Genomic DNA, 22,716 nt, shown 5'->3' with positions numbered 1-22,716 from the left:
TTTGCAGGGTGGTAGTTACAGCAGGTCTGATTCAAATGTAAGTGCTATAAATCAGCTCAGGAAATGTATTAAATAGAGAAGAGATATCTGAAGGTGCTTAAGAAGTAAATGGATCTTTTGACCCAACCTAATAAATAGCTATAAAGTTTCAAATATGTACACAATAACATGGCTCCTAATGCTTCCAGATGATAGTCAGTTGTGAAATTAAATAAAATGATAAATAGCTTGTCTAATTGTCCAGCAAAGCTAAGTGTGTATTAAATATTAAGAGTGGTATTTAACTGCCTAACAAATTATAAGATACAATGTTGCCTAAAGATTTTTTATATATTCATGGGTCCTCACCTATCTTCAAAGTTATGACCATGCTTACAAGAATAATTTTTTTTTATTAAAGATTTTATTTATTTATTTGACAGAGAGAGAGAGACAGCCAGTGAGAGAGGGAACACAAGCAGGGGGAGTGGGAGAGGAAGAAGCAGGCTTCCAGCGGAGAAGCCTGATGTGGGGGCTCGATCCCAGAATGCGGGGATCACGCCCTGAGCCAAAGGCAGACGCTTAACGACTGAGCCACCCAGGTGCCCCAATACAAAAATAATTTTCAATCTATTCCACCAAAAGAAAATCTTCAGCAATGTGGATGGATGCTTACCCTTTTTTTTTGAGCGTTATAGTTTTCTGAAAAGCTTAAAAATTGCTAGAATAAACTAGATAAAGTGGCATGTATGTGCATTTGAAATAAATGTTTTAAAATAAATATTTAGAGGACTATATTTGAAAAGGCAATGTCCAAGTGACACAGAAAAAAAGAGCATTTGCTTAAAAGATTGAAAGTTGAATCACAAATAGGTATTTTCTATTATATAAGGCAAATGGTATGGAGCAGGTAGGCAAAGTACTGAAAGTTCAGTTAAAAATTATTCATGCAATGAATCACCATGGCCCAATATGAGCAAATGGGCCTCACTGCTAGTAAGGCTAACACTTACTGAATGCTTACTCTGTGTCAAGAACCATTGGAAGCACTTTTAGAGATACATTAACTCATTTAATCCTCATAAGAACCTCAGTAACAGAACAAATAATAGTAGGTACTATTATTATTTTACCAATGAAAAATATTAAACACAGAGAGGTTTATTAACTTGCCCAAGGCCAAATAGCTAGTAAGTGGCAGAGCCAGAGTTCAAACCCAAGAGGTCTGTTTCCTGAATCGGTGCTTTTGACTACTCTGTTATGATATGGAATGTTTTTTGATACCTTAATTTCAGCTGGTTTGTAGTACCGTCTGTTGGGATCTTCCAAAGATGTTCTATATCCATCTCTCAAGAAACGCTTAAATCCATATTTTCCTTTTAATTTTCTAACCACTTTATCAAGTGTCTGGCTAAACAGAGCTTCATCATCCAGGGCAAACGCAGGATAACTGATGCAGGGTAGTAGGGCAGCATCTGTGTTCTGGGAGCAATGAGAAAAAGAAGGAATGTAAGTGTCTGCAGTGATACGATCACACAGCCCAAGGAGAATCAGGGAGATGAAAAGTCAGTAAGGTTATCTCACGGACAGTGAGACTGCTGTGCTCCAAGGGACAGACATTTATATCACATGGTTTGGTGAACCTTACAGAGGAGATAAAACTTTATCCATTAATAAGGAGTATTTTCAAGATTCAACACTGGACTTAAACTCAAAGATATTAATTAAGGCAGTGTGTAAAAATTTAACACCGATAATTACTAATTATAACTTAGTCTGTCATAACATTGGTTTATAATGGTGAAAAACAGAAAACAATCTGAATGTCCAACAATTAGCTGAGTAAATTAGCAGCCATTAAAATTTATATTGTAGAAATGTTTATAGATATGTCCATTCATAGAACTAGGTTATCAAGCATTATAAACAATATTCTTCCAGTTTCATAAAATAAAAATATTACATATGTACATAAAAATGTGTGGAAACATATAAACCCAAATGCTGTCACCCTAAAACTGTAATTGAGTGGTGAAATAATGAGTGGATATTATATTATTCTTTGCTTATTTGTGGGTTCTGTTTTATCAAAATCTTGTATTATTTCTATAAAATTGTACTTTTTAAATAATTATTTTATTTGGGATGTTTCTAAGAATACAGCCACAGACCACCCCTAGGAAAATCAGTCATCAGGTACTATGGGCATATAAAAGTTTAAAGATAAATCACATGAGAGAAAATAAACAAAGCAAGTAGATTTTTTCAAAAGAAATATAAATCACGAAAAACATTTTTCTAATACTCTATGACCAAAAAATTCATTTTGGTATAACGTTGCTACGCCCAACCCCCCACCTCAAAAAGTGAGTTTGGTTTTCTGTAGTCCTACAAAAGACCCAAGGACAAAGTAGCTTTGTCCACAGCTCTGCTCGCTTCGTGAACTAAACCTCCACAGGACAGCAGAGTGAGAGGCAACATTTACTTCTCTCTCCTCATTTCTCTGGCAACCTCTAACATTTTAAGCACTTTCTTGAGGAAGCAATCATAAATGGTGTTTCGTATTAGTTTAGTATAAAAATATCTCACGTGAGATCTTGATTCTCTGGGTAACAGTGAACACAAAGTTTGCCTATTGCGATTATGAGCATCGAGATCCACAAATATAACCGACCAAGAACATCCCTGGAATGAGAGAAAAAAAACAAAACAAACATTTCCTAAATCAAGGAAAAAGAACTTAGACATTTTGGCTATAAGAAATTTCACAAACATATTAACACTGGTTGCACCTGAGTGTGGCATTACAGAAGATTCTAATTTTCTTTTTTATATTTCAGTACTCCTCAAATTTCTTGCAATAAACATTAATTTTATAATCATAAAATATAAATGTTATTTTTACATTTTCCCTATTTCTCCTTAGTCTTCTTATAATTCAAAACGTAGTGATTACAAGATAACTAATCAATTAAGGATATTTGTTTTAATAAAGATAAAAATAGTTTAGCTAGCATTTTTGGCAAAGAATAAAGCAAGAATTAATTAGGATGCACGAAATCTGAATTATACAGTCTTAAAAAGAACACTGATTATATGATCAATCTATACAAATTTAGATACAATCTAGAATTAAAGCTGTAAAAACTATTTGAATAAAATATGAAGATAGGAGCATCTCTAATAATAATAATTCACATACTGCTAGCTAATATTCATGATGTTAAGCCCTCTTCTTTATGCTTCACGTGGATTATCTCACTTAATCCCCAACATGTAGATATTATTATCCCCATTTTAATGAAGAAGATGTTAACTCCTAGTTTAACAGAGCAAGAGCAAGGATTCAAAAATCAGGTCTTTGACAGAGAAGTTCATATCTTAACCATTGAGTTATACAATTTCCCACGTTAAAAAATATCTTTCATGTAAGAAACAAAAACTTAAACAAAAAGATAGGTGTAACAAAAAAAATGGCAATTGGTCTGATAAACAAGTTGAAAAAAGTTTACTATTTAGCCATTAGTACTTTCCATTTTCAAAAGCATAGTCATAAGTAAACATGGCTTTGTTCTTTTATTGGGGAGCTAAATACTCTGAAAACACAGGAAATGAAATTGGAATACAAAGACTACTTCCATAATAAGAGACTACTCAGAAAAATACATGGAGAAAGGAAGAAGAGAACTCTTATAACTTTCATGTTATTTTAATATTACCCGCTAAATCTCATCCAAATTTACACCAACTTCAAAGATGTACTCACCCTGAAACTAAAATACCTCAAATCAATCACCTAGACTGACATCCCAAAACTAGGATTACTAGGCCCTACATCCAAATATCAGATTCACTATACGTATATTTTTTCTGTTAACCTGTTCATACATGAATATTAGCTCATAGAATAGAATAATTTTTCATTCATGGTATCATTTCTTAAATGTCTCTTAACTCCGATAATTAATAAATGAACAACGAATGAGTGAAGCGGACTCTCAACAATGAGATTAATGCTCAACTATCCTTCCTACAATTTGAAAACCTCAGCTACTCATCTCTACCCACAAAATTGAGCCCAACAAAAGCTTAATGCAGTAGCTACCATTGTCAGAGTCACGTGCTTTCTCCTTTGAGGAAAATAAAAAAGACAGGACTTGATCTCCTCTCTCAAGGAACTGACCCCGGTGAGGCATAGTCCCTAAACAAGATTAATAACAAGTAAACAAAAAGACTGCACATGGCAATACACAACTATGTACCAAATCACATGGCAATACATGACTATGTACCAAATCACATGGCAATACACGACTATGTACCAAATCACATGGCAATACACGACTATGTACCAAATCACATGGCAATACACGACTATGTACCAAATCACATGGCAATACACGACTATGTACCAAATCACATGGCAATACACGACTATGTACCAAATCACATGGCAATACACGACTATGTACCAAATCACATGGCAATACACGACTATGTACCAAATCACATGGCAATACACGACTATGTACCAAATCACATGGCAATACACGACTATGTACCAAATCACATGGCAATACACGACTATGTACCAAATCACATGGCAATACATGACTATGTACCAAATCACATGGCAATACACGACTATGTACCAAATCACATGGCAATACACGACTATGTACCAAATCACATGGCAATACACGACTATGTACCAAATGATTGGCTTAGATGAAAGAATACTAACTTGGGGGACTTTGTGGAGAAGGTAAACTATACGTATGAATTTTGGGGGAAAGGGGAGCAAGTATGGTGGTTAAAACAAAGCAGCAGAGAAATTAGTGGGTATGAGATGTCGGGAATCTGTGAGTATAGAAAATACGAAGTATGGTTAATCCTTAGGCTGATAATTAATAAAGTCACTTGCATGCCAAATCAGTCTGCCTTGAATTGAATTTTTAAAAGATACAACCTAAGTAAGGAAACATAAATAATGAAGTAAAATGGCAAATTTGGCAATTCCTGACATTATTTGATTAATATAAACAGCCAACTTCTATTTTCTGGCCAAAATCAATGGCTTATTTATCTACATTCAAAGTATTTGTTCAGGTCTCTTTCTCTGCCAGCCTCTAAGAAATATGCACAAAAGGAAAAATAATCTCATAATGTTACCATATTTTAACACTGCGATCAAAGGTTAGTTAACTGTATTGTTTGGCTAACCTCTTAAGAAATATACCATGGTTTAGGTATATAACCCAGATTTACAGGAGGATAAAATGCATCCAAGGCCATGGGCCACTATTCCTAATCAGAAGCAATTTTTTCTAAAAGCCATCAAGGAAAACTTACATATGGAATTAATTATCACCTCCTTAAATTATCAGACACATTAATTTTCGGGCTGTAAATTTCAAAGGAAGCTACATATGTCTCCATTGTTTTGAACACTTTTCATAATATGAGCAATCTCTCCAGTCATCACCTTTTAGATTCTGGCCTCAGCTCATCTGTTAGTATCTTAATTTCTCCAATTAAAGACACATTATATGAAAGGATGTTTTATATGTATGTGTCACTGCAAAATATCTGATTAGCTTTGGATATTTTATTTTCATCTCCCATTTCCTGAAATCATCACAACTCTGCCAAAATATCCCAACACCAGGGAAGAACATATTTTAAGACTGTTAGTTCAAACTTTAATCCCCAAATTGAGTTTCTGCAATTGTGTCCTAGTAAATACACTAGAATTTGCTTCAACCCTGACTACTGTTATAAGGACTTGAGTTCCAGTGGTGGGGAAGAGCTGCACTGAACCATCTATCCCAGGCTCCATGACCGCACCAAACATTTCTGAGACCATTAGACATTGCTGATCTCTTTAGTCTCAATCCAAAGTGAAATGATTTGAGGACTGTCTGGGTCTTTCATTTCCCCATTAATCACTTCTCTGAACCTGAGCTAATGGGCTTGTTGCCCTTCTCCAGCATCAAAGAATCAAACAATGAAACTGGTCAGTACATCTACTAGACATGAAATCTTTTCTATTCTTCTGAAAACAAAACCAACACCACTCTGATGATACCACATTCTTCCCTACCTCAGCATCAGGCTGTCTCTTAGCTTTGTAGAAGATCCTAGAAAGCTGTATTCTTACAGAAATGATATTTGCTGATGGGCCTTACCCCTAAGCACCATGGCTATGGGTAGCAATGGGTATATAAGTAGCCAACTTTTACATGCTGACCAAACAGTAGCCTCTAGTAGCCCCTCCCACAAGCCATGCTTCTTTTCTCTACAGAAGATCCTACTAACATGAAGGAATTTTCAAACTACAGAAAGAGATGAACCTGAGTGTTAATTCTCAGGGTTTCAGAAGAGCGGAGCTGAGACTCAGACCCAGGAATCACAAAACTGTTGCTAACAATGTCAATGACATTTGCTGAGTGAAAATTATTATTTAAGTATTACTTCTAATAATATTTCTGTATATTGTCACTGTATTTATACAGAATATATATTGAAACCATGATGAAATATATAATTCTCACATTGAGGATTATGAGTTATGTTTCTAAATGCTACAAACTAGCCTTTATTATAAACTTATTAGTAAAGAAATTGGGCCATTTTATCATAGTTTCTTCTTATTCTCTCACAAAGGAAAATAAGCTTTGAAAACGGTTACAGAGTAAATATTTATTTTATTTAGCCAGATGTAGGACTTGACCCCAGACCCTGGGATGATGACCTAAGCCGAAGGCAGATGCTTAACCGACCAAACCCCCAGGTGTCCCCCTTTTTTTTTTTTTTTAAGATTTTATTCATAGAGTAAATATTTAAATAATGGGTATTTTTCTTGAATAATAAAGCAAGTCTAATATTTTAAAAAAAGAAAGGAAGTAGAAACACATGATAGTCATAATGAAAATGAAAAGTTTTTTCTACCCAATAATTCCCATAAAAATAAAAATTAACATTTATCTAATACACTGAAGTACACAAAGGGCAAAAGGCAAACCTTTCACATTGCTCGATATATGGATACTTCCTTCAAAAGTTCAATAATTAAGAAGAAATAGTGTGGTCAAAGGTACACACTCTCAGTTATAAAGTAAATCTTGGGGGTGTAATGCACAGCATGATGACTATAGTTAATAATACTGTCTTTGTATATTTGAGTGTTGCTAAGGGAATAGATCTTAAAAGTTCCTATCACAAGAAAAAAAATTCTAACTATATATGTTGATGGATGATAGTTGATTAACTAGACTTATTGTGGTGATCATTTTTCAATATATACAAATATCCAGCCGTTGTCATACACCTGAAATTAATGTTATATATCAATTCTACCTCAATAAAAATTTTAATTTAATTCAAAAAAAGAAAGAAATGCCTTAAGAGTTTTCCAAGAAAAAGCACAGTTGTCACCTCTAAAGGTGGAAAGCATTCAAGAGCCAAGATTTCCTGTACTAATAGCTGATATTCCAGATTCATTACCAAGTGGCTTTGGTTTAATTCCTGGTTTTGCCTCTCTTTCATGACCTGCAAAAAGCCATCTCAACTCTCTGACCATTCATTTTGAGAGAAGGACCCTAACAGCTCCAACGATCTATGACTTGAGGAGGTTTCTTTGGGTTTTCATTTGAACAAAAACATTTCTTTATTATATTAGTTCTTTTTCTAGCTATCGATTTTTAATGAGACCACAGCTCTTTTAAGTACACGAGGCAATATTATAAGATGATTAAACACTAAAAAGATCACATGTAAATGTGCTGCTGTTTAACAGGTACCTTGTTAATTGAACTGCTGTAGTGATGGGAATTTGCAAAACTAGGATTCTCTCTGATATTATCCAAAAAAATGGAAGATGAAGACGGATTCTACTTGTGATAGGTTAACATCTATGTGGCTATAGGAATAAAACATTATTTGTCTAAATTTTTACATGAAATAATTAAGGAGTAGTCAAATCAGTGAACGTTTGGTGTATAACTCTGCTGGAAACAGACACAAGCTAAACACGGTCAAGAACGAACTTTGCTTTGGAATGCCTGGGTGGCTCAGTCAGTTAAGCATCTGCCTTCGGCTTAGGTCATGATCCCAGGGCCCTGGGATTGAGTCCCGCATTGGGCTCCCTGCTCCATGAGGAGCTTGCTTCTCCCTCTGCCTGCCACTCCCCCTGCTTGTGTGCTCTCTCTCTCATTCTGACAAATAAAATCTTTAAAAAAAAAAAAGAATGAACTCTGCTTAGAGCAGTTGTCTCATCCTTGGCTGCACATTAGAATTCCTGGGCAGTACAGGAAAAATTCAACACGAAGGCCTCCCCCAGACCAATTCAATCAGAATCTCTAGGGCTAGAGCCCACGCATCAGTATTGTTTTTTAAGTTCCTCAAATAATTCCAATGCGCAGCCAAGATTGAGAAATTATGGCTGGGTAACAATACCAGCAATATACTTATAACTCAAAATCAGAATGCATAAAAAAGCAATTCAGTGCTTTTAGAGTTATGGCTAAGAGACCTATGAGAGCTTTCTGGGAAAAGCAGGCTGAAGGCAGAGCCCTGAGAGATAGGGAGTTGGGAAAGGTGCCATTATGTGTGGGGGTATCTAGGTAGGTGGAGGGGGTATATATCAGACACATAAGCTACATATGCTAAGATTCCAGGACATCAAAGGAGACGGCACAGCTGCAAAAAAGAGCTGACCACTACTTCATAACATCCAACCTAAACATACCACCCCACTCAGCCACTATCTGGTAGGCCATGGAGAACAGAAGAGCAAGACCTGCATCTTTCCAGACTGTTGCTGTAACACTACTGGTTTAGTCCATGACTCTTCTCCATCTCTTTGAGATGCTCTCTAGAGGTTTTTCAGTCCAATCTCTTCATTTCCTTTCTTTAGGATTACCAGTAATTCATAGTAACAAGAGATAACACTTACTGAGGGTTTAATCTTTGCCAAGCACTATGCTAATTGCTTTTTAATTGTATGAAAACCTTCTGCGTTAGGTCCTAGTACCATTATCTCTACATTTTTAGATGAGGAAGCTGAGACACAGGTAAATAGCCAAAGTTACAGAGCTCACTGGTGGGAGTACAGAGCATACAGTGATCCCGTTTCCTGACTCTGAAAACAATACCATTCCTTTATGCCATATTACCCTCCCCCTCCTTCCTTCCTATCTACCTCTATTTATCTATCTCTCTATATATTATATATATATTCTCTACATATTTATATTTACACACATACATTCATGCATATATACACATTTAAAGGGATATATTGAGTGAGGAAGGGGTAAAAGGAAATGAAAAGCATTGAAAGATACATGTGGAATTTCCTTGAGTATGTTGACACTTCCAGGGAGAGGGAAATGTTGATATAAGCCAAGGGATCAGTACCAGAGGAAGGAAGAATCTCCAGGAGAGGTCTAATATTAATATTCATGATTTTCAATAGGTTCATAAACCCCTAAGTCCCTACAAGGTCTGATCCCTCCATTTCTCTAGCCAGAGGTCTTGTGAGAAGAAGAGATGTTAGTGGGTGATTTGGAGTCACCTCTCGGGAACCAGAATGAGGTGCTGCTCCCCTCTTTCCAACTGCTTCATGTCTGTGCTCATTCTTCATTCTTCATGTCCTGGATATAACCAGAAGCCATTGTCCAGAAGAAATTGGAGTGAGAGGAAAAGACAGTTTGTGTATATAGGGAAGGGAAGAGAGACAGTTTGCTACCATATTCCAACTTGAAACTTTCCTAAATTCAAGACTTCAGGTGCATAGTATTACAACTGCCATAATAGAAACCATGTCACATTTTGCAGATCTGTATAAGTTCCTAAAATGTATCTTCACTGACTTAGCACTTTAATAGATTAGGGTTAATTATAGTATCAGTTGGAAACTTCCTTTACCCTCCCAACTTAGAAATCCATAAAAATTGCTAAAGAAAATTAGCCTACTCCTTGATTCAGAAAAGTAACCTGTATTCCTACATATTATTGCCTTCCATTGACAACTTAGTCCACGGTCACTTGATTAGGTGCAGAAACTGGCTAAACATCCTATGAAAATCTAAAGCAACCCTTAGGGTTTTCTTTTTATCCCAAAGAAAAAGAGATTTAGACATAAAATTACAGCTAGCTAAGGGATAAGCTAGGATCAGTTTCCAATTCTTTGGCTGCACATATTACACAAATTCCCCTCTGCATGAGATATACATTGATATACATTACATTGAAATCAACATGGGAACTGACACGGAAAATACATGGTTTGTAATGTCAGGAATATTTAAAAATGTGAAAACAGGGTGCTTGGCTGGCTCAGTCAGTAGAGCATGCAGCTCTTGATCTTGGGGTTGTGAGTTCAAGCCCCATGATGGGCATAGAGCTTACTTAAAAAAAAAAGAGAGAAATAAAAATGTGAAAGCTCAACAAGAGACTTGAGGGACAAGTTACTGAACAAAGAAAATGAGGATTCTTTATCAAAAGATATTTTTAAATTAAGCAATGTTTTTTAGTTAGAAAAATACAATTTAACTGGCAAATTGGATTCAAAGGAAAGGCTGGCCAACCATGAGCTGCTATATAAATTTCAGACATTCTTTGATCATAAGGAATGACTTGATAAATGAATGGCCAAACTAATTAATCACACAATCCAACAACATGATCAAAGTTTGTTGTTGATACTCCCGTTTTTTTTTTTGTTTTGTTTTTTGTTTTACCTGGTTGCCAAAGAGGTTGAATCCATTAATTGCTTCTAGAGCTGCTTTTGCTAAGCCAACAGAGCTAAAAGAGAAAAGGAAATACTTTAGAATTCTGATGTCTGGCTACAAAATAAGAACCATTATCTAATGAATATTCACAAGCAAGTTTCTTTATTAACACTTATAACAACTTCCATGAGAAAAATTATGTCTAAGAGACTTTAAACTGACATTTCACTATTTTAATTTTTCTTTTTTATGGTTAGTGTTCTTCTGGGGAAAATATTTCTAAGTTCACCTTGATCTAGACAAATGGTCATACTATTGATGGGAGTAGTTTTAATCCCAGTATCATTTATATTCACTAACTCAAGGGAAAAAAAAAGATGAACTTTAGAGGAAGGTGTATTATGATGGCATGTACTCAATAATAACCAGGTTGGGCATCATTAGTTCAGATCAATTTAACAGAGCTTTCCTGACATCAACAGTGAGCCTTAAAAAAGATCTTGTACGTCATACACTTACCAAGTTTAATAAGAGCTTAATATACCCATTCAAACACTCTTAGCTTAGGGTCCAATAAAATAGGCATTATTTTATACTCAAAGAACAACTGATCACCACACCTCTCATTTTTTGCCATATTCTTCTCTTTGTCTAAAATGTGTACTCCTTTGGCCTCTCAAATGCCATATACAATAGTGCTGAAAAATGGGAAAATCCCAATTTCATTAGAAATGTGACACTGTCGGGACGCCTGGGTGGCTCAGTCAGTTAAGCATCTGCCTTTGGCTCAGGTCATGATCTCAGGGTCCTGCGATCGAGCCCCACATCTGGCTCCTTGCTCAACGGGGAGTCTGCTTCTCCCTCTGCCTGCTGTTCCCCCTGCTTGCGTGCGCTCTCTCTCTCTGACAAATAAGTAAAATCTTTAAAATAAGAACAACAACAAAAATATGTGAAACAAAAATGTGACACTGTCATCTTATAAATGTTAACCTTTAAATATTTTAGATCAAATATCTAGTTTATTGTACTTATCGTAATTTTTTGTTTTTACTTAAAGCAACGCATATGCCATTAATATCTTTTGAAAATAATGGTCTATCATCATCTAAGCATTTCTTTAAAGCAGTGATTACAAAAGTGTGGTTCCCAGAGCAGCAGCATTCCCTGGAAACTTATTAGAAATGGCAGTTCTCACTCCTATCTGGGGGTGGGATCCAACAATCAGTGTTAAAAAGCCCTCTAGGTGCTTGAATGTGCTTTAAATTTGAGAACCACTGCTCTAAGCTATTCATGTCATCATGATCCACATTTTCTATGGGTTGTTTACATGAAATGTTCTCAAGTAAGCACTACTTTTATTACAGGATAGGGAAACTTATTCTGAAAGAATGGAAAAACGGGGAAACTTAATTTGAAATACATGCATGGAAAGGTGGAACAGACATAACTTTCCCTAATTCCTCTCACTAAATATAATTAAAAACCTTGGACACTATGTAAGCAAACATAAAAAGGTTCAGAAAATGGAAATAAGGCAGACTGGCTAAGAACCTCAGGATTCTAGGAACAACACTGTGGTAATCGCTCTGAGTTTCCTTTTTGCCTCATATATAACAGACTTGAAGAAGCCAACAACTAGGAATGCCAGTACACAAAAAGCCCCAACAAAAACCTGTTCTCTCTTGCCAAAGGAGCAGGAAAAGGGCAGCCTAGCAAAACAGAAAACTTTTAGACAATAACCATTCAGAAAAAAACTGTGGTTTTCGCCCCACCCAGTCCTATAAAGGCTGAGTGGAAAACCTAGACTTCTACCAGAGTCTATAATGAGAAACCATACCCATTCACCAACCATCCCAGCTATGATGGTATCACAAAAGTCCAAGGAGGAAGCAAAGACTTTTCACTCCCAATGGGCGGTAAGTCTCCCCTCCTCATACTGTGAAGATCACACGGAGAGCCTAGATTTCCACTCTTACTCATCAGTAATGAAATGAACCTCCTTGTCCTGCTGGGATGGCATCAGAGGAGGTCCAGTGGCGAGTCAGCACTTTCACTAATGCCCAGCTGTAAGAAGACTACACCCTTCCCTATCATGTAAGTGGAGGCCAATTAGGAATAAGTAATGAAGCATTCCTATCCTTTCCAGCTAGGGAGGTTATCAGCGGAGGCCTACTGGGGAACTATACATCCCACCCAGACCTAGAAGTAACAAAGATTCTCCATCTTGGGTGTCAACAAAAACCTGGCAATACATTCTCACCTGGTAATAATACAGTGATGCTCCTGTCCCTTGCCCCTACCAGAGTGGTATCAATAAAATACAGTTAAAGTAAAAGGTAAAAAAAAGATTCCACGGTCTTATAATACCCAAATGTCCATGTTTCAATAGAAAAAATCACTCATCATATCTAAAAACAGAAAGATCTCAAACTGAATGAAAGAGACAGTCAATAAATCTTAACACTGAGATGAAAAAGGTGTTAGAATTATGGGACAAAATTTTAAAGCAGCCATGATAAAAACGCTTCATTGAGCAATTATGAATATGAGTGAAACATATGAAAACATAGAAAGCCTCAGCTAAGAAACAGTCTCATCAGGGGCGCCTGGGTGGCTCAGTCGTTAAGCGTCTGCCTTCGGCTCAGGGCATGATCCCAGAGTTCTGGGATTGAGCCCCACGTCAGGCTCTTCTGCTGGGAGCCTGCTTCTTCCTCTCCCACTCCCCCTGCTTGTGTTCCCTCCCTCGCTGGCTGTCTCTATCTCTGTCAAATAAATAAATAAAATCTTAGAAAAAAAAAAAGAAACAGTCTCATCAAAACTGTTAGAATTGAAAATACGATAATCAAAGCAAAAAGCTCAATAGACAGGATTGATGGCAGAATGGAGAAGACAGAAGAAAAAAATTACTAAATCGGAAGATAAAACAATAAAAATTATCCAATCTGAGCAAAAGAGAGAAAACAGACTGTAAAAAGAAAAAAAAAATGAAGAGAGTCTCAGTGACCTGTGAGACACCTAACATTCATGTCACTGGACTCCCTGAAGGAGAGGAGAAAAAGGGCAGGTATAAAAAAAAGTACTTGAAATAATGTCAGAAAACTTCCCAATTAGCAAAAGACAAAAGCTACAGATTGAAGCAGCTAACTCAAACAGAATAAAATAAAAATATCCATGCTAGGACACATCATAAGTTTTGAAAACTAATACAAATTAAAAATCTTAAAAAGGGGTGCCTGGTTGGCTCAGTGGGTGGAGTGAGCAACTCTTGATCTTAGGGTTGTGAGTTCAAGCCCCAGGATGGGTGTGGAGATTACTTAAAAATAAAAAATCTCGTAAAAAAAAATCTTGAAAGTAGCCAGAGAAAAACATCCTGACCTATAGGAGGAAAAACGACTGAATAACAGTGAATTATCAGAAACCATGAAGGATAAAAGGATGTGACATGAAAATTTTCAAGCACAGAAAGAAAAGAACTGTCAACCCAGAATCTTATATGAGTAAATACATTCTTTTATCTATCAATTTATCTATCTGAGCAAGACATTCTCAGATAAAAGAAAAATAAGAGATCTGTCACCAGCAGATTTACCCTAAAAGTATGACTAAAATAAGTTCTCAAAACAGAAAGGAAATGATAGAAAGAGGGAAAGAAAACAACCTTGGAACAGTCAAAAAGGAAGAAATAATATGATAAGCAAAAACATGGGTAAATATAACAGGATTTTCTTCTCTTATATTTTATAAATTATGTGTAATAGTTACAGCAAAAGTTGTAAAACTGTGGTTCTAAATGTATGGGGAGGAAATACTTAATTATATTATAAATGGGCAAGGGTAATTCTTTATTTCCCTCCAGCTGGTACAATGATGACATCAATAAGCTGACCTGTTGTGTATAAATAATGTAATACCTATAGCAACCACCAAAAAGCTACACAAAAAGATACATTCAAATCCAATATACATAAATCAAAATGGAATTCTAAAAAATGTTCAAGAACCCACAGGAAGGTAGAAAAAGAAAAAGAGGGAAATGAAAAACAGAGAGAATAAACACAAAACAGAAATAAAATGGCAGACTTAACCCCAAACATATCAATAAGATCTAACTATATCAACTAAAAGATTGGCAGAGTTGAATTAAAAATATGACCCGGGGTGCCTGGGTGGCTCAGTTGGTTAAGCATCTGCCTTCAGTTCAGGTCCCTGGGATTGAACCCCACATCGAGCTCCCTGCTCAGCAGGGAAGTCTGCTTTTCCCTCTCCTTCTGTCCCTCCCCCCGCTTGTGCTTGCTTGTGCTCTCTCTAAAATAAATAAACAAAATCTTTAAAAAAAGAACAAAAAACAAAACTAACCATGACCCAATTATATACCGTCCATAAGAAACCCACCTCAAATGTAACAATATAAGCAGACTGAAAGTAAAAGGATAAAAAAAGAAATACCATGCAAACATTAATTTAAAAAAAGCAAGAGTGACTGTTCTATATCAGATAAAGTAGCAGAAGAGCAAAGAAAATTACTGGAGACAAAGAGGGATATTATATAATGATTAGATGGTCAATTCACCAAGAAGACATAGCAATCCTAAATGTGCATGCACCAAATAAAAGAGCTGCACAATACATGAAGCAAAATTGATAGAACTAAAAGGGCAAATAGACAAAACCACAATTATAGTTGGAGACTCAACACTCCTTTCATAACAATTAGTAGAACGACTAGACATAAAATCAGCAAGGATATAGAAGAACCATTAGCCAGCAGAATCTAATCAATATTTTTATAACATTCTTGCTATGGAACAAATTATGTCTCCTGAATAAACATACACTGAAGACCCAACCTCCAGTTTTATATATTTGAAAATGAGGCTTTTAGAAGGTAATCTGGTTTAGATTAGGTCAGGAGGATGTGGTCTTCATGATGGCATTCATATCCCTGTAAGAAGAGATACCAGAGATCTTCCTTTCTCTCTCCCTCTCTGCCATAAGAGGACACAGTAAGACGGTAACTACCTGTAAACCAGGAAGACAGTCCTCACCAGAGAATCAAATTGGGTGGCACTTTGGTTTTGCTCTTGGACTTCCTAGCTTCCAGAACTATAAGAAATAAATTCCTGTTCTTTAAGCTACCCAGTCAATGGTATTTTATGATAGCCCAAGCTGACTTTAAAAATCTACATAACACAAGTTGAGTACACCTTTTTTTTCAAGTACCAATCAACACAGACCAAGATAGATCATATCTTGGCCATAAATAAGACCTCAAAAATATAAAAGAACTGAAATCATAATGTGTTCTCTGACAACAATGGCATCAAACTAGGATCAACAACCGAAAGACAATAGGAAAATCCACCAACACTTGTAACAAAACAATACATGCCCATCTACACAATCCACATGGGTCAAAGAGGAAGTCTCAGGTGAAATGAAAAAAATATACTTAATATGAGAAGGAAAATATAACATCAAAGTTTGTGTAGCACAGCTAAAGCAATGCTGAGAAATTTGTAGCACTAAATGCATATCCTAGAAAAAAGAAAAAAAGCTTCAAATCAATTATCTAAGCTCCAACATAAAGAACCTGGAAAAAGAGCAAAATAAACCCAAAGCAAACAGAAAAATATATATAGATAAGAGTAGAAATCAATGACATTAAAAAGAGAAAATAATAGAGAAAATCAATGAAACAATGGATTCTTTGAAAAGCTAATGAAAAGTTGATAAACTGCTAGCAGGGCGGTCAAAGAAATAAAAGACAAAAATGACCAATATTAGGAATAAAAAAGGAAAGATCACTTACAGACATAGTAGACATCAAAAGGGTAATAAGAAAACACTACGAATGTTTCTACATACATAAATTTGACAACTTAGTAAAAAATGAATCAATTCCTAGAAAAGCACTACCATTACTTACCCAATATGAAATAAATCATTTGAATAGCCCTATAACTTTTAAGGATATTTAATCCATAATTTCAAAATGGTCAAAAAATAAATAAACTTCCAAGCCTAGATGATTTGATTAGAGAATTTTATCAAATATTTAAAAAAAGTTAACACCAATTTTACATACTCTATTCCAGAAAACAGGAGAGAAAGCACTTTGGGTTTTATTTTATGAACCTAGCATTACCCTGATACCAAAGCCAGACAAAGACAATACGCAAAAAACCACTATACACCAATATCCCTCATCCATATATATATATTAAAATCCTTTTCAAAAAATTACCGAACAGAATTTAGCAATATATAAAATGAATTATCACCATAACTGACCAAGTGGAGTTGATTCCAGGGATACAAGGCAGGTTCAATAATCAAAAATCAATCAGTATAATCCACCATAATATTAACAGGCTAAAGAAGAAAAATCACAAGATCACATTAAGTCTCTATAGTATTGATGGAGGGATAAACACAAAGAAACCCAGAAACAGACTGATACAAATATGCCCACTTTATTTTAAACAAGAGCACAAAGGCATTTCAATGGGGGAATGATAGTCTTTTTAACAAATGCAAATGATGCTGGAACACCTGGACATTCTTAGGTAAAAAAGAGAAAAGGAATAAGAACTTCAATCTTAGTCTCATCAAACCTTATACAAGACTAACTCAAAATGGATCATGAACTTAAATATAAGACATAAAATTATACAACTTTTGGAAAACAAGTTGTTGAAGAAAATCTTAAGGATCTAAGGTTAAGCAAAAAGTTATCTGACTTTATACCAAAGGTACAACCCATAAAAGGAAAAATTGATAAATTGAATTTCATCAAAATTAAAAATTTTTGCTCTGTGACAGACTCTGTTAAGAGGATACAAAGAAAAGCTATAGACGGGGAGAATATATTTGCAAAACACGTATCTGACAAAGGACTAGTATCTAATTTAAAAACTATCAAGAAATCAACAATAAAAAAAAATCCCAAGTGAAAATGAGCAAAAAAGATGAAGAGACATTTCACTGAAGAGAATTTACAGATAGCAAATAAGCACATGAAAAGATCCAACACCATTCAGTATCCACTAGGAAATGCAAATTAAAACCACAATGAGATACCACTATAAACCAATAAGAGTACCTAAAATAAAAAATAATGGTAACACCAAATGCTGGCAAAGATGCAGATAAACTGTATCGCCCATACATTGCTGGTAGGAAAGTAAAATGATATAGGACTCTGAAAAACAGTCTTGTAGTTTCTTTGAAATCTAAACAGCAACTACCTACCAACTGTACTACTGGAAATTCATCCCCGATAAATGATTGTTCACACGAAAACCTATAGAGACCTTTTTCTTGCTATTGGTTGCATGTGCTTTAGATGTTATATCTAAAGTGCGATCTTGTCTAATTCAAGGTCACAATGATTTACAACTCTGTTTTTTTCTGTTTTATAGTTTTAGCTCTTACATACAGGTCTTTGGTCCATTTCCAATTAGTTTTTACATATGGTGTGAAGTAGGTATCCAAATTCATTCTTTTACATGTAGATATCCAGTTGCCCCAGCACTATTTGTTGAAAAAACTATCCTTTCTCTACCGAATTATCTTTGTACTTTCATCGAAATCAACTACCATAAATGTATGGACTTATTTCTGAATTGTCAATTCTATTATTCTATTGATCTCTATATCTGTTTTTAAGCCAATATCACACTATTTAATTATTGTAGCACATTATTCTACATATAATAAGCATAGTACTGTAGTAAATTTTGAAAATGGAAAATGTGAATCCAACTTTGTTCTTTCTCAAGGCTGTTTTAGCTACGCTGAGTCCCTTCCATTTCCATATGATTTTAGGATCAGCTTGTCAATTTCTGCAAAAAGACAGATCTTTGTTATAGATTATTACACTGATCACGAGATATCTTCACATTTTTTTATGTCTTCGCTAGAATCTATGCTGACCATTTTACCCTGGTTTTCAAAAACAATCTGGGTTTAAGATACTGTCCTATTGACTCAGATCTGCAGTCTAGCATTTCACCACCAGGAAAGTAAGTACCTGATGCTTCCACAGGTTAAACAAATTCCATAATATTTCACATGGTACTGCTAGTATACTCAAGACAAGGACAGTGGCCTCTTTTAATACCCAAAGATATTTTAGAGAAACGACAAGGCCTGGAACCTAAAGGAATAATGTCCAAGTGAGGAATATGTGGTGGTTTAATGCACAAGCACTTACATGCACCTAACCTTAGTAATACCAGAAAATTTCCCCTTACGGTGAGGTATATGTGTTATTAAGATTGTTTGCAGTATTCTGAGAAGTGAGAGAAAATTACTTATTCAAAAGGCAAATACAAAAGAAAGTCTGTATTAAATACATAATGTAGCCAGCCCAAGTTTCTGTCTTTAACAATGGTACATAAAAACAGTTAAGAGATGAATTTGGAAATTGTCTTAATAAACCATTACATAAGAAACAAACATTGTGCCTGGAATACAGTAAATGTTGAATTCTTTCCATTTTAACCTGCTTTCCCAATGTGATCGGTTAAATAATTGGACTTAATTGAAATTCACAAATACGTTAATTTACTATCCACTGGTTATTTGAATCTCTGGCAACAGCAAGCTATTTAGAAACTCAAACATATTTCTAATGTGATTTACATTTTATTGGCAAATACAATCCATTATGTTGTAAGAATTAAAATATTTTACTGGCACAAGACACTCAGAAAATTGAATTATTCTATGATTAGCTAATGAATATATTAATATTAGAGGACTATTACCAATAGAACATACACCAATTTGTTCTTGTAAGGTGTTACCTCAATATTCACTTAAAAGGGTTAAAAGCAACATTTCTTGGGATATAGCTTGTAGTAATGTGATTTGTTACTTAAATCAAGCTTTACTAGAAAAAAGGATGGGTTTGGACTAAGTGGTTTATAACCCACCATGGAATCCAAAAAAATGAGATTGTAATGGATGTTCACGAATTGTTTAGTATGGTAAATATTCATAAAATGAAGCACAATGGATGGATAGTTGCATCTATCATAACTCAATGACTGGAACACCAAAAATGACTTAAAAGACTAAGTAACTTTAAATAACAAGAACCATATAGAAAAAATATGGACACTAAAAACATCTTAAACTAAGTGGTGTTATGATGGTTACTTATCTGATATTTTAATGATGACTTTCAAGAGAACAGAACATAAAACCATAAAAAAAATCACATTTAAATTTTTTGCAATTATATTGCAAACACAAGATTTAACAAAGTAAAAAATAAAGGACATTGTGCTGTTAAATATAAAGTTCTTTTAGGAGTCAATGTTTCAAAAACTTATCTTTCCATTTGGGCATATATCTACATTACTAAGTTATTAAATAATAAAGTATACATTTATGCTTCCCAATAACCAAAACGATTCAAGGTCAGGTTTGAGATTCAATCCTATCTTATAGAGGACTCCTCTCTTCTCCAAAACAAAGTGTTTTGGTTTAAAGAATTTAAAGGTAGGCCTGAGGAAAAGGAATATCCTTATATAAATGAAGAGGGGGAAATATTCAGATTAAAATACCTAAATTAAACTTGGAGAGGTTGAGAAGACTACTTGGATATTTAATTTTGGGGGTTAAGAATTAGTGCTACAATAAATATGTACCAAAATTATATATGGAGGAAAATGCAATTAAATCAAGAGAATTTTTAAACATATAGGAACTTGCGAAAAGACTTAGGGACTGAACAGGAGAAAAGAGAACTATCTGATATAGTTCCAGACACCTTAGCAGAAACTGAAAGGAACATGTTGCTTGAGGAAAATAGGGTCAACAGAAAAACCAGGAGAACTGGGAATGGTTACTTAAGAAACATTTTAAAAAAGAATCATTGTAACCTTAGAGCAATAGACCCTTTTACTAAAACCCTGAAAAAGGTGATGTTGCTGCTAGAATGGGATTCAGATAAATGTAACGAGATCATTTTTTACAAAAAACTTCTGGGGTTTATCTAAGAAATACTAAATAATTAAAGAATTTGAACTAAAAGAGATACCAGCAAACCTGGGGCTGAAAAGGGCAGATCGGCAAGGGGCTGACCAAAGCATTAAGCTGAATCAAACTTTAATGATTACTTTAAGATATCCTTAAAACTTGCCAAAATTTCACCAAGATTGTACACCCTGCTGTTACTTCAAACTTCAGGAAACTTTTTAAGACTTTAAATTGCAACACGATACAGCTGAAACAACTTTCCATTTGGAGGCCAACCACCTGGAATCCAGTTCTAGCTCTACTACCTAGTGATTTGTATTATTTAAGGTGTGTGTGTGGGGGGGAGAATCACAAAATCTTCTAAACTTTAACTTTCTCCTGTATAAAAGGCAGTAATATGTTCCTGGTGTGGCCTAAATAAAAAATATTCTGTAACTGTACAGAGCCAGAGACTGCAATTATTAAATAACAGCTGAGCTTGGAGGCTGAAGAGGGAGCCTCTGACCTCAGAATACTACCTGCATGCGTATCGGGGGCCCAGAGGCGGAAATCTTTGATCAAGGTGCAGCTTAGAAGGGATGTGTGCAATGTGGCAAGGAAAGGAAGAAACTTTTATCAAGCCAGTCACTTTGGCCAAGGCCTTAGTGAGCACCAAGGAACTAGTCCGATTGTGCTCTTTTTCTGACTCCTGCTAAAGAGATTGTATAGTGCAGAGATGAAGAGAGGCAAAGTAAGTTAGAAGACAAAAGGACAGTATGAACACTTACTTACAGGAGGAATTATTGTATATTATTTCGGGATGTCTGAAATTATGAGAACAGCTTAAAGATATAACAAGGATATAGTATCAAGCAGTACAGATAACATCCAACTAGGAACAGATAGTTCTGGGACAGATAACGAGTCCCTGATTAGTAGCAGCGCTGCATTCTACGACCCATGCGTAAGTGCAGACTCCCAGCCTCCTACCACTATTGCCATCACTGAGCCCATGAGTGCCATCTGGTTCAGTTCTCCTGCAGTTTCAAAACAGACCCTTTTGGCACCAGACGTGACACACTCAAAACATGCTGGTGGAGATCTGAGTTCAGAAATGTTTGGGGGAGCAAATGCTTAAAGTTCTTTTGGGGAACTGTAAAGTGATACACCATAGAAAATTAGGAAATCAATGTTAAATGTGTAAAACCCACCATCCAAATCTAAATGGCGAACTTCATTTCCTATCCATTTGGATAAAACTGACCTGCCAAAACTAAGATTGATTTAGCACACAAAAGATGGCAAAGAACATCCCATAATGATCTTCTGAGTCTCGATATAAAATCCTTAATGATTCAATCTAAAAGGTTGGCACCTCGGTTACGTGAAAACATGTTGGAGCCTCTGTGTTTTTTCACTGGGGACATTCCAATACCCTCACTTTCTAGGGTTAATGGTAACTTTTACCCAAGGTTCTTCCTGAGTTTAGTACAGTTTTGTAAACAGAAAAACCCCTACTCCAAATATTTTATACTGAAAATGTCAGTGGGTTCACACTGGAATATACTAAATGGTTATTAAAAAGCAGAGAAGGGGGCTGATAAATCATAAATACGAAAAGGTACATTTAAAAAAATCACCTTTTCTAATTAGATACACTTTCTTGTAATTTGACTGATAATCTTGAGTGTTAAGAACTTAATTTGAATGATAGCTGAAATATAACTTCCTATTTATTTTCCTATTTTTAGTATTTGCCAGAATTTCTTTAATACCCGAATTGAACTTTCCCACAAATCATTTCTCTACTCCACTGACTCCTTCCCTGATTGCTACTATTCTGTTCTATATTTCAAAATGCCTCATAAAATCATAAAACTTATAGAAAAATGTGTGTAAATTAGTTTCCTAAAGTTAACAGAAAAAATCCTCTGTTTCAATATTTGTTATTAACATACTCTGAAATGTGTAAGTACACTTCCATTCTAGTGCTTACTTCTGCTCAGGTAGTCAAATGATCTGTATATATTAA

General features: G+C 35.2%; 1 protein-coding gene across 2 annotated transcripts in view; it reads right to left on the bottom strand.

The window, feature by feature from the left end:
• PHKB (phosphorylase kinase regulatory subunit beta) overlaps positions 1 to 22,716 on the bottom strand; it is a 212,907-nt gene that overhangs the window by 101,952 nt on the left and 88,239 nt on the right. For both annotated transcript variants that reach the window (XM_008702663.2, XM_008702662.2), the window contains 3 exons: positions 10,725 to 10,788; positions 2,569 to 2,664; positions 1,264 to 1,461 (listed from right to left, as the gene is read on the bottom strand). In XM_008702663.2, the coding sequence (XP_008700885.1) occupies positions 1,264 to 1,461; positions 2,569 to 2,664; positions 10,725 to 10,788 (358 nt within the window). The remainder of the gene's footprint in view (positions 1 to 1,263; positions 1,462 to 2,568; positions 2,665 to 10,724; positions 10,789 to 22,716) is intronic.

This window comes from Ursus maritimus, unplaced genomic scaffold (assembly GCF_017311325.1).
Source record: "Ursus maritimus isolate PB19 unplaced genomic scaffold, ASM1731132v1 scaffold_19, whole genome shotgun sequence".
Classification (NCBI taxonomy): Eukaryota; Metazoa; Chordata; class Mammalia; order Carnivora; family Ursidae; genus Ursus; species Ursus maritimus.
The sequence above is the reverse complement of the archived record's forward strand: the minus strand, read 5'-3'. Positions and strand labels throughout refer to the sequence as shown.